Source organism: Corvus brachyrhynchos, unplaced genomic scaffold (genome assembly GCF_000691975.1).
Source record: "Corvus brachyrhynchos isolate BGI_N302 unplaced genomic scaffold, ASM69197v1 scaffold142, whole genome shotgun sequence".
Lineage (NCBI taxonomy): Eukaryota > Metazoa > Chordata > Aves > Passeriformes > Corvidae > Corvus > Corvus brachyrhynchos.
Window position 1 is genome coordinate 4,827,422 of NW_008237226.1, and position 13,337 is coordinate 4,840,758.

Below are 13,337 nucleotides of genomic sequence, written 5' to 3' on the forward strand. Positions count from 1 at the left end.
GGTAAAGGGTGACTTCTTCCCTGTCACTCGTTCCCGTACGGCATGATTAATGACTAATTACCTGGCAATTAGTGGTTAAAGTCTTAATTGGTACGAGATTTGGTATATGTTGTTTCACTCTTTGAACCATCGCCTCAAACACAACGAAACCAGCCGCTTTGGTGGATGAAGCAAAGTAAAGAGCTGTTTGGTTTCACGTGTTGTCGGTGGCTGTGGACAAGCTCTGGGGACCGAGCGAGCGCAGCTGTGGCCGTGACCGGCTGCGCCCGGGCGCACCTCGGTTATGGGCGCTGGGAGCTCTGCTCGTTCCTCCTCGCTAGGGCTGTTTTGGCCGTGAAGCAGAGAGTCTTGGCACGATCCGTAAATGCAAATGGAGCTGCTGAAGGAAATATTTACTTGTTTCTGTGTCACGCTAAAAAACGTGGTATGTTTTTGTGGGTAAATTAAAAAGTTGATCTGTAGGGAGGTCACTCAGGCTTTGTTGTAGGACAACTGGTGTCGTGTTCTAACACCTGCTGCCAGCATTCATGGTAAACAAGGCTGAGACAATTCATTGTGGAAATGGGAAACGGAGTAGGGATCTTTATGTATACAATTCCCTAGATTTCACCCTCTAGCTGGCATGTCAGTTAAGTCTGATAAACCGACTAGTATTAAATTGGAAGACATGGAAGCCTTTACTGAATTCTAGTGTAGCTCAAGCATGAGGTAATTGAACTTGCCTGTTGTGCAGTGTTCCTTAAGGCACAAGAGAGTCACAAAACTAGACAGGAGGGTGCCAAACTTTTAAAGAGGTGTTGGAAGACTAAGAAAATAGGGACTGCCATATCAAGCAGGTTACAAGGAAAATAAAATATGCATAATTTCAGTATATTCTGGGAGAGCTAAGAAAGGGAGTGAGTCTCAGATTGCAAAATGGTGAGAATCTGCTGGCCTTTATGTAAATTGATATGGTCTGTATGAATTGTTACAAATATTTCAAGTTTTTTCGCCTAAGGCTTTTAGTTTCTTGAAGCAATTAGAGGGTAAGGGAGAGGTTTCCCCATAACTGTTTAAAAGGTAGGAGGACATGGAGTCATAGTGAAAACAGAGTTCCCAATTTGGGCTTCTGTGAACATACAATGTTCAAAAGAGAAGTTTAGAAAAGGAGGGTGGAAAAATTACAGCAGATGAACTTTTAGGATGGATAAAAGCAGAGGTGCTTTTATCGAAGAGATCATTCTGCAAACCTTCAGTGATATCAAACAGTTGAAATTCAGCGAATGCCACAATACTTTTGACAATTAATGAAAAAAACAGAGGTTTTCACTGATAGTGCACAGCTAAAGCTGACTGGCACCTCACTTACTCTCAGTGGTGTTGGTCACCCACTCTTAGTAGTGGGATAATAGAACTTGGAAAGCATGTACAAAAGAGCAGCACAAATGGCAGAAGAATAAAACAGCTTCTCTACAGGAAATAATGAAATAGAATAAAACTCTGTAGCCTGGACAGAAACCTGTTAATGATCTCAAATATTAGGAATTATTGGGGGAAGGTAAATTGATTGTTACTGTGCTGCAACAGAAAACATATCAACTGAAAAATGAAATTAGCAGGCAATACATTTAAAGTGATAGCAAGAAAGGACTTTCTTTTCCACACAAGATATTTTATACCAGAAATATCCCAAAAAGGGTTATTCTAGTTTCCAGAGGGCGGATGAGGTGGTGCTGCAAACAGGTTCAAGGTTGCCAGGCTGTGAAAGCCAGGCCATGTCACTGAAGGGATTGCTGTGTTTGTTGTGCTTTTATCCTTTCCCTTTTGTCTGATTGTCATTACATGTAAAGGTTTTATCTAATTTTGGCCTCAGCCATGCAAGTACATGTAATAGATAGGAGCAGCCCAGTGTACTTCCCAGTCAAACTTGCCTGTATAAAATTTGCTTGTATGAAAAGATGCTGAACTGGGGTTGTGAAAGGTCAGATTCATGTTCAGGAAGACTGTGTTAGGGGTCACCTACAATTTTTTGCAAAAGAATGTGAATTAAGAGAAGGTACAAACTGTCTTTAACTTGTGAAGAGTTAAGTGGATTGAATGTTCACATACTATCCTGTGAAGTTAGTGCTGAGTGTTTTTCAGTTGTTCTATTTCAAAGGTACAGTCCTAAACCTTTTTGGAAATAAGCTTTTAAATAAAAGTTTGCATTCTTAAGATCAACAGTAGTAGACTCTGTTAAAAATGACATTTTTTAATTTTGAATAATAGAGAACAATTGAATTTCCAGCTCTTTGAAAAAGAGAGTATGCTTTTTAGAGAAAGCTTTGGGAAACTTCGTCTGCTCTGATGCTGAATGAAGATTTTGAGATTTCACAATTTCAATGGAATAACCACAATTTTGAGGAATGATAAATTAGAATAATGAGCATAATAAACTTCAGAGAAATTATGCACTTTGTATACCTATAATGTAGTGTAGCTAAGTGAGCATAAAAGGGGTAATGTGTTGGAAGGATAATTTACACAAAAAGAATTTTAAAAGAGTGGTCTGTGTTTTGTGTATACAATGGTGCTTGGAATTCTTTTTCTCAGGTTTTGGGGTTTTTTGGGGGTTGGGCTTTTTTGTTGTTTGGTTTTGTTTTGTTTTTTTTTTTCTTTTAAGATCTCGTTGTTGGTTAAGAAGAGGTTGTGGTATATTAAAATGAGCATGTTCTTTGGCTGCTATTTCATCTGCTAAAGCCAGAGTTGAGCATTTCTGGAGGCACTGTCTGGTCTGTAACCTCCAGTTTACTTTCTTGGCTGCTGTTACAGTTTTGTTTTATTCCCCTCCCTCATCTTCTCCCCCTATTTTCTACTGTTATGTTTAAAGGAAGATATCAAACGTCAGTAATGCTCCTAATGAGTCTCAGGAGCTTTCTAATTATTGCTCAGGGCAATAATGAGATAATCAGTACCTGGAGTTGGGAAAGAAGGCATAACCCCTTGACATGAATTATTGTCTCTATGTTTAAAATATATACCATGTGTGATGTTTAGAATGTTACTTCAGTGAACATACTGTAGGATGATGGATTGATCTATTTATGGGCAATTATTGTGGTGGGAGTGCCATGGAGTACATCGATGGGGGATATGCCCAGCCACTGCCCTGGAGGGATGTCTGCTGAGATAAGAGATTTCGCAACCGCCCAGCAGGACTCCCTGGAAAGGACTTGAGTCATGGTGAGGAAAAGTAGACCCACAATCATTTGGGGATACCCTATGCAGATCGTTCTGTAACCCATTGGTCTATCCCAGACCCTCTGTAACCCATTGGTCCCCTTGCTGATCCCCTGTATCCCTATAAAAGACCAATTTGCCTCTGTAGAGGGAGAGCTCGTCCCTGGCTTCCCTTCGCCGGAGGGGACCCACAATAAAGCTACCTTTGTGCGGAACCAGCCACACGGGCCTCTCGTCTCTCTCTCTGGTCTGGCTTGGCCTGGAGGCTGCCCTGCAGAGCTGAGCTGGAATCACAAGCTGATAATCACTAAACAGCTGAAAAAGTGCAGCCGGAAGCACGAGCTGATATCACTAAAGAGGTGACAGCTTCTGCAAGGGCTCCTCTGCCAGCAGCTGAGAGGAAGACACCGGACCCCGGGAAGGCGATTCCTTTCGGGACCATCTCCCCGGACCGGTCACCTCTTCCTGGGTCACAGCTTCGGACCCCACCACCAGCTGTAATACAGCGATACCAAGCTTGGGTCATGACCTCAAGATAAGGACATCCTCCAGTCTTGAAAACTTGATTGAGAAAGAAGTTACAGCGGTCTACAAATCATGACAGATGTAAGTCCAAACTGCCTTGTCCCATGGAAGAACCAGGGAGTTCCAAGTAAATCTAGTAGAAACCATATTTCAAATAAAGGCAGATGATTCTTCAAGCATCAGCTGTGGATGTAGAAAACTCTTGTAGAAGGATGCTGTGGGTGCTAAAAACTTGAAGACTGCATGTCCAGTTTAGTAAGTCCCTGGAATGAACATAGTTGGGACAATATTAGGCAAGAACGTGATGTTTACTTGCCCTCTTCTTATTCATCTCTGAGCATCTGCTTATGGCCCCTGTTGAAGGTGGAATACCAGGCTAGACTGACCATTGGTCTGACCATGAATAACTGTCCTTATTTCCTTATGCATCCTTCTCAGCAAGTTAATGGATGTCAGAGGGAGTCTGATTAGTCATAGGTATTCTTTTACATGGTTCACTCTTATATCACTTTGATACATCTCCTAGTTGTCATCATCTACAAAGTGGAGGACTTTATATCAGGAATAACTCTCAGTCACCTCGTTATCAAATTCATGTTGCTTTTGATTAGATCGGTTTTTTTATTATTCCTGACAGTTTCGTTTTTCATGCAACTTACTTGAAAGGATAGTTTACATGTAGAGTTTGCTACATGTAGAGTTTGCAAGTTTGAGGATCAGGGAAGTGTGTTGCTTGAAAACCAAAGTATGAGTTGAGTGTAATGAAGAAACTGTTAGGTACGGGCAGTGGTACATTGTTTCTGTACGAGCTAGAACAAGTCCCTACCGTTTCATTCACAACCATTTCACTGTTTGTCAGTGCTTGGAAATGCCAAGTATGACAAAAATGTTGGAGAGCAACTTCTCTTGCAGTGAATGGTGTTCAGTTGTTTTTAGTTATAAGGCAGCAGAATCTGACATGGAGTTGGGAAGATAACAGTCACTGATTTCACAACTGAGATATTTGAAACTTAACATGACCTGAAACATCAGCACCTGTAAAGTGATTAATCTTAATTAGCATAAAACTTACTGACTGGAAAAGATAAATGCAGTTCAGAATGATCAGCAAATTGACATGTAAATATTTTTGGGATTTTTTTTGCATATTAACCCATGTGACCACATGACCAAATGTCTTAAACAGGGAGATGTAACAGACTTTCTTCCAAATGTTGTGATGAGTTTTGTGTTCTATACAAGATGCTGTGCATGGTGATTCTGTGTAGAAGATTATTTTATTCAACAGTTGTATTCTTTAATTTCATATTAGCATATTCTGGTTAGTAGATTGCAGATAATAACCATAATCTGGTTAGTGGATTGGCAAATTTTAAAGGAAATGCCATTCTAAGTCATAACATCTTTCTGACAGCAGAAGTGGGATCACTAACATTTTGTGACTAGGGCTGGGATTTACAGAACAGTGTTGTATAATAAGTGAAAAGGCAACTTGCAGAAACTTGTACAAGATGTATTTACAATCAGTTAAATTTGTTTACTGCTGTTGATTATTTCAATTTCTGTTTTTCAAATATTGTCAGATGTCAGATTGTTTTTTATAGCAGCAATGGGGCTATGTTTTACATTTCATGTGTCTGAATTCTAATCTTAATATAACATTTTAAAGGTGGTGATACATGTGAGTATCTTCTGTCCAGTGGGAGATTTCTTGGAGAAAAAGTATGGCAGCCTCACAGTTGTATGATGCATAAGTATAAAAATAGGTAAGGAAACTCACGTCTTCTGTTCACCTGGAAAGAAGAGTCATTTTTTGACTGCAGCTGTAGTAATTGTAGTGTCATTTCTTGTTCACTTTATTTTATACGTGTCAAATTGCAAGTAAAAATATCCTAAATAAAATTACCAATCACTTTTTTTCACCTCCTAGTAAGAGAAGTTTTGGGGTTTTTTTTGAATTATGCTGTATATTACCATTTTGAGACTACTATATTTGTAGTACACATAATAGGAAAACCTGCTTAGTTGTTTGCCTAATCACATTAGCAAGAGAGTTCATTTTCAATTCTATGCAAATTGCAATAAACTGTTTATTAACTCAGCATGTTTTTAAAAAAATTACCATGCCTTAGAGCTGGATATAATGTTTAGAATGATCTATATAGCTCTGTAGAATTTCAGAATACTTCTTTCTAAGATATATATTTTCTGTAACATTACTGTTACTGTTTTGTTTTACAGTGAAGCAAAAAATTGCCTCATAGACAAACATGTTGTGTTTATAGGAGATTCTAGAATTCGACAGCTGTTCTATTCATTTATAAAACTCATAAATCCTCAAGTCAAAGAAGAGGGAATTAAGGTGAGATAGCTTATTTTGGTGATTGATTTTTTTGTTTCTTTCTTCCCAATTTACCTCATAACTCTTGTCTAAACTTCAGGAAAGCAAATTATGCTGTTTGCTGGCCTAGCCATCAGGAAGGAGAACCACAGAAAGGTCTTTTGAAGAAGAACAAGATTAGACCAAAATAATTGTTTGGTTACAGATGAGATAATTATGAATCTGAGAAGAGAACTAGGAAGCTCAGGAGAAAGCTTGCAGCAGCCTGGGAATAAATTAATGAAGCTGACTTGTCCCATGGCAATTTATGCTTCATATTTGGTTTCTTGATGAGAAAATGATTGCTCCTTTGTGTTTTTTTAAATAGTAGTAATTCATGCCCTATAATTTGTCAATTAAAATGTCAGTTAAATTGCTGATCTAATCTGTTCGTAAAAATCCTTGGGGCAATGACAGATTTCCAGGTCTAACTTGAAACTAAAAATAGCTTCAAGTCTTACCTTCTTCTTGACCACTGATGAAGAGCTGTCTGAATTTTATAAGGTGAAGTATGTAAACAGCCAGGTGGAAGGAGGAAGAAAAGATGTAGCTGTATCATTTGTTGAACGTAATGTTGATTTCTTTTGCTATATCATACTTCTTGGGCAATATCTTCATAGATGTATGTATATATGTGATGGAAAAGACACCTTTCACTTTCAACAGTACATCAGATTTGTCAATTATTTAGTAATCCTGTCACTTAGAAGTGCAAGCTGGCATTGTGCGGCATTCAGCATGCAGTCACTTTCTCTTGTCAAAACAAGATGTTTGATTGATCCCAGAACTCTGTTTTTCCTAGTCAATTGGTTAGGTCACTCTTGCTGCCCAAAAATACTGGTGAGATGATAGAGTGTTATAATGGATTTTGAGTTGAGAGTATCTTTTGTCAAGTGTTATTGAAATCAAGATCTCAGTTTGAAGAAGTACACTTGTTCTTATGGACCTGGATTGAAATTAATACTGAATTTAGTAATTTTAAAGGAGGATTGTATATGCATATCTGACTCCTTCCTTTCTGGTTTCTTACAGTTTTCACTCAGAAAATTTAATAATGCATTCTAGATTTTATTTCTGCCTGAGTTTATTTTCTTTTATTCTTTAATTAAAACTGTGTTGCTTGTGTGAAGGAGATGGGCAGATGAAAAGGAAGGCTGGAGGAAGGCAGTGTAAGAAAAGAAGGAGGAAAAAGGGAAAAGTCATAAGTATTTCTTGTGTTGGGAGGCTAAATTTAGGAAAAGATTCAATACCTTTGCAGCAGAGTGACCAGAAAGCATTTCAGACTTTGTTGGCTAGATTTCTTCCAGGAAAAATAACTGGTTTTTTGAGTAACTTGTTTTATCAAGAAAGCAACATAAATATTTTGTGTGAGTACACTGACATGTTTATACAAGAAAAATCCTTTCCACTGAAGATAAACCTTTGGGTGAGAGCAAGTTAGCATAGGTATGTAAATATTTTCTTTTCATTCTAAAAGTTTTGCTTAGTTTTTATTGTTTTGGGTTTTTTTTGACAGCATGGAAATATCCCATTTGAAGATAAATCTGCGTCAATTAAAGTGGTAAGTTTTTATCTAGTGTTAAACTGCAAGCCATAATCATGTTATTATTTCATACAATGTAATTGAAATTGCAGTCAGAGCTGTAAAGTCAAAAGAAGGTTAAGACCATCAACATTCTTTGTAAATATTCTATGGATATTTCAGAGTGTACCGTAACATACTATATTTTGAGAGAATTTGGCATGGAGTACTTGTATTGTGGCTTAGTTTTGGGCATAAGCTCTGGAACTGTGTATAATTTTTCTTTTTGTCAGGTCTTATAATTTGGCCTTTCCAAGAATAGCTTTTGCCAGGAAGTTTACTCTTTTCATGCTGTAAGAATATGTATCTGGGTCTTCCTTGGATTGGTAATTGTAATTACCATTGAGTTTTCTATGCTATCTCAACAAGTATTCCTTGCACTGTTTTTTCATGGAGAAATAAGCACAATGTTGGTTGTAGTGTGGATATTTAAAAAAAGAAAACAAACAAAGTACTTGAGGCCTGTTTTTCTGAAGGGCTCTGTTCTCCTCTGCCCTGGCAATGGAAATGCTGTCCTGAATAGCTTTCTTTGCTTCCCATGACAGCTATCAGCAGTGCTGGGATTGTGCTAGTCATGTATTTATTTATGCCCTGAAGAAAACTCATTCTCTATTCACCAAAACCAAAGAAGCAGTGTGTTTGCTGAGTTGTCTGAATGTGAATTTTCAGTATTTGTATACATGTTTAAGATTTTGGGTACAGAATAACATTTTAGGGTGTAAGCCCATGGCAGTTTAAGCATGTGCTAACCAACTCTGTTGGCCTTCACAGTATGTTCCTGTGTTTGTGCTGAGTTATAACTAGCACTGGTAAGCTGTGGAGTGGGTTGTTTCAGGAGTCAGTCAGCCAAAAAGTTACTTTGTAGGATTCAAAAAGTTACTTTTTGTTCAGGTCTGATGTGGCTCATCCTGTGGTTATCTGAATGATGGAAAAGATGACGCAGGACACAAGACAGGACAAAGAGGCTGATGCAGTGTGATTTGCATTGACCTAACCTGACAGGATCACATCTTCAAAACTCCTTAAGTCTTGGAAGGTGCCTAACCACTGAGATTTGAGATGGCAGGTCTGGGCTTCTGGGAGATGTCTAGGTAGTTAAGAATATATTCCCAGTCTGCTGCTTCCTTTTTTTGATGAAGTGTTGCTCTTCGACATTATTGGCATGGTAGCTGAATTTCCACATTCAGACTGGCTGTGACCCAGTAATCTATATGTGGAAAATACTTGACCAACAAAAGAAAAAATTACTGGGAACAAGTGGAGAGTTTAATTTTGCCCTTTCTAGTCATCCCAGTGACTCTTCTGTCCTTTAGCCACTGCAGAGGACTGCATGGTTGCTCACAGGTTCCACAGCCAAATAATGAATTGACAGTACTCAAGTGAGCTACCAAAATGTAACAATCCAGAGGAGTGTTTCTGCTAATGGTGTTTCAACATTCTGCCTTACAAAATTTCCTCACAATAGTTTCTGCACGTGTAGTCCCTGCCATTTCATTTCAACATGTATTTTTAGACTATCCAATAGTGCTGTCCTAAGGAGTAACTAAGTGCTAGGAAGTCATGGCTTTAGCTGGGAGACATAATAGCACTAGTCTAGACTGTCCTAGATGAAAGTTGAGCACTGCTCCTGGCATCTAAAACAATGCTCGTAGGTAATGTGTTTAATAGCCATGACACTATTAGATTTAAACAGCTGATAATTTATGAAGTTGTAAGGTAAATTGCTAGGTTTTGGTTTTGTTTGAAAATTATGATTTCATGCTATCAATTATTTTAAGCTTTGGAACAAAGAAAACCTGCTGGTAAAAATGTGGAAAATTGAGCAAAAAGCAAGTTCTAGTAAGTTATAGATGTGACCTTGGATTTATCCCTGATTGCATTGTAAACCCAAGGACATCCTATTTGGCAGACACTAAAAGATTACCTTCTTGGTGAAATTCCAACTCCTGAACTACAAATAAAAATTTGTTTCTCATGTGGGAAAAGTTTTGAGGGTTTGTTGGCTTTTTCTCCCCTTGTTTTTCTTTGCTTTCTGTTTTCCATGCGGGAGTAAGATGTCAGGCTTTTAATGCTAACTATAAGGAGATCACACTCTGAGCCAAATGTTTTTCCTTTACAGTTGAATTGATGGCAATTCGTTTGGTTTTTTTGCATTTGTTGTTTTAGTCTACTGATTGTCTTTTAAGCTTGCAGAGAAACTCTTCCTTTATTTTACAGGATTTTCTGTGGTATCCAGAAGTTAATGGCTCTATGAGGCAGCGTATCAAATCTTGGACTGAGGTTTGTTTTAAGAGATCTAAAATTTGACTTCAGAGTAGTGAAAAGGGGATGTTTACTGGTGTATATGTTTCTGGGTATCTCCTGGTCTTCCAAGGATGGTATCACTCAGACCAAAAAAGCCCTAAGCAAACTACAAAACCCCTACTTTCTAGGAGCAAGTTAATTTATCCTGTTAAGAGCTAAAAGAATTTCAGTCAGGTTTGGCATTTTACTTCCTCTGTGGCTGCAATGACTCCACTTCAATGTGGCCAAATATTTTGATCCTTACGGGTTATTCCAACTTGAGATATACTATGATTCGATGATCTTGTATATATGATAATTTGAGTGTTTCAGAGTGATGGTCAAAGGTAATTTGCAAAATCAAGAATTCCTTGATTTTATTTGTTTTCAATATCTCCCTCAATTAGCATACTAATTATTTTACATGTTTCAGTTATGATGCAGGTTGTCATGTTATTGTGTATGTAACTCTGACAACAAGTAATATGTTTACAGATTGGCAAATAATTTTTTCTTGTTTCTTCCTTAGTTGACCTTTCAATAGCCTGGAGTTATTTAGTAGTAGCGCACTGTGATTCTTGTGGGACTATTTTTTTGCTATCCTATTGATCATTCTTGCACAACACTTTCCATCAGGATAGCTGAAGTTATCATTTGGTTTTCTTTTTCTGTGGTTTCTACAAAAACTGAGAGCTGCTAGTTTTCCTTGCTATGCCAGGGTAAAACTGGTACTGAGGTGTTCAGGACTGTTTGTTTCTGTATGCTCTTGTGTTTGAGTACGCTGGCCCTTGTCCTTGTCCTACCTAGAACTGTCAGACCCCTGGGGTAGCAATGGTCAGTGCAGCAGCTCTAACAGATGTTTGACAATGCTGAGACTGAGATAAAAAGTTCAATAGTGTTTACAGTTTACTTGATGACCTTAGGAATAGATGTTTAAATAGCTTTTAAAGAGAACTTATGCTGCTAAACTGATCATGATTGTAGATGCTTATTGATACTTCAGGCTTTTGTAGATTCTATTATGTGAAAATTCAGGTATCTGTTCTCTGTAATATATCCGCAGTCTACTCTTTTGTAACCATTAGCTGATGGACAAGTGAGTCACAGTTAATTAAGTATGAGTCTTAATAATAAGTATAATTTACGATTATTTTCAAACTAATTCCTTTTTATTTTTGTGTCTTAGGGTTCTGTGGCAAAACCTCATATAATTGTAGTAGGAGCTGCCACGGTAAGTTATACATGTATGGGGGATTTTAGTAAAGAAGGAAGTTCTTGTAGGATAACTTTAATATTCTCAAGTTGGTTACATGATCAAATTGTTAAACCCAGTTTATAATAAAATATCTGTTTTCAGTGAATGTGCTGTTACAAAAAGTAGTTTTAAAATATCAGGTGTACTTTATTATAGCTGTGTGATGTACAGTACTTGCTTTTGTCAGCAATACTGGTTAATAAACATTAATTCGCTTTAACGTAGCTAATAAAGTTTTTAATTAAAAGCAGATTATTAATTTCAAAAGTTAAATAAAGTATTTGTATACTAACTGAGGTGTATTTTTAATACACCTTTTGCACTCACAAAATTCTACTTTTGAGCATGGCCTGATCTGGGATGGTCTCTTTGACTGCACTTATTTCTTTTATATATATATATAGAGAGAGAGAGAGAGAGAGGTAAAAATCATAATTTTACATGGATAATTCAACAACCAAACAGATCAGAGTTCTGGAATCTTGTTCCACTGGAAGATTCCACCACGGCTGTGCACTGCAACATCACAGAAAACAGGGCTGACAAGGACCAGAAGAGGTGTCCTAACCCATCAGTTTGTCACCAGGCAGGATAGTTTCTACCTGTGTTGCACTTGACAAGAGTCAACCAATTCTTCAAAACTTCCAGGGGCGGAATTCAACAGCCTCCCCTAAGTAGTCTGTTCTAGTAATACAGTCAAGTCAAACAAATGCTCATCTCATTATTTCCACATTTAATGTCCCTTACTTCCATATATTTGGGAATTGGAATTTGAAAGGAATTAGCTATTATATTTTCATACCAGCTGAAATGTAAAGGAGGGGGAGAAATGTGTTGCATTTTAAACAAAATCCTTCAAAAGCAGTTTGGTTCAGAGACATTGAGGCACTCTACCAATCTGGAAATTTCTGGGCATGCCCATCTAAGGAGGAATTCCCTCAGTTTTAAGGGGAGGCCATGTGTGTATGTAGACCTCCATACATTTCCTGAGGGATCAAAAATTCTCCTTTTCCTTTAGTTGAACCCCTAAGTTCCCTTCCTCTATAGAATCCACACAAATATTTGAGTTTTAGGAATCGTAGTAAGCCTAGAATATCTTTTCTCAGTCTTAGAATGTAGCATTTATTACTAGGATGAGTCATTGTATTTCATACAGAAAATACCATTATATATGGATAATGTTCTGGCATGCAGAAGCTCAGGTTGCAAAACTACAGGACACTTAGCTAAGTAATTCCCTTTACTCATATGTATACATTAGCCATAGCTTGTTGCCTTTTGTGGACAGCAGGAGATACAAACTAACAGTATGCAGGGGAGGCTCTGCTCTTTTTAACACTTGTATATTTATACAAAACATTTAATATGATATCCAAAGTTGGACAAAGATAAACATCCCCTATTTTAAGGGACTTCCAAAAAACTAGAAGCTTCAAAAATCAGACACATCAGCAACCTCACCATAGCTGACACTGGTGTGGTAACCTGCCAGTAGATTAAAACTGGTGTGTGCTCTTGGACTTAGCAGCATTTTGAAATTTACCTGTCTTTAACCTAGCTCTTGAGTTTGTCTTTGGCCTGGACATGTCTGCCTTAAGATGTCAACTGCATAACAGTTTATAAATAGAAGTGAAGTCTTAAAAGCTGGAGGAACTCCAGCTCATACAAAAGTCAGTTGCTTGCTTATTTTGGGAAAAGGAGCTTCTCTGAGAATGTCACTACAGTGCTCTGATTCTTAATTCCTGACTTCCTCTTGTATGGAACGCTGCTTTAACTAACTGTCTGTTAAATTCTGTTGGTGTTTCAAAAGTAAGTATTTAGCTGCTGGGAGAAACTGCTGCTTTTTTTCCAGTGTGAGTTCTCAGAGCAGCTGTCTGTTATTTGGTTTCATGAAGTATTAATTTATATTGAATAATATTTTCAAGAAGTGCATTAATCAGTGTACTTGTCTTACAATTAAATTTTTATGTAGATATTTAGAAATAACTAGAGTGCGCTAAATTTAGGCTAATTGTTTTGGTTTTGCTTTTTTTAGTTTTGGCTACATCAGTATAGATACAGTAACACTTTAAAAAATGCTACATGCATTTTTCATACAGTGTGGGAAATAATTT

The 13,337-nt window shown here is 37.5% G+C and overlaps 1 protein-coding gene across 2 annotated transcripts in view; it reads left to right on the forward strand.

Moving 5' to 3' along the window:
- Positions 1 to 25: 25 nt before the first annotated feature.
- Positions 26 to 13,337, forward strand: part of CASD1 (CAS1 domain containing 1) — a 28,577-nt gene continuing 15,265 nt past the window's right edge. Inside the window, exons 1-6 of one of the 2 annotated variants that reach the window (XM_017729295.1) lie at positions 26 to 424; positions 5,393 to 5,489; positions 5,965 to 6,085; positions 7,620 to 7,664; positions 9,903 to 9,965; positions 11,155 to 11,199. In XM_017729295.1, the coding sequence (XP_017584784.1) occupies positions 166 to 424; positions 5,393 to 5,489; positions 5,965 to 6,085; positions 7,620 to 7,664; positions 9,903 to 9,965; positions 11,155 to 11,199 (630 nt within the window). In that variant the 5' untranslated portion in view covers positions 26 to 165. Of the gene's footprint in view, positions 425 to 3,638; positions 3,805 to 5,392; positions 5,490 to 5,964; positions 6,086 to 7,619; positions 7,665 to 9,902; positions 9,966 to 11,154; positions 11,200 to 13,337 lie in introns of those variants that run through there. The other variant, XM_008629909.2, reaches the window with a different exon arrangement.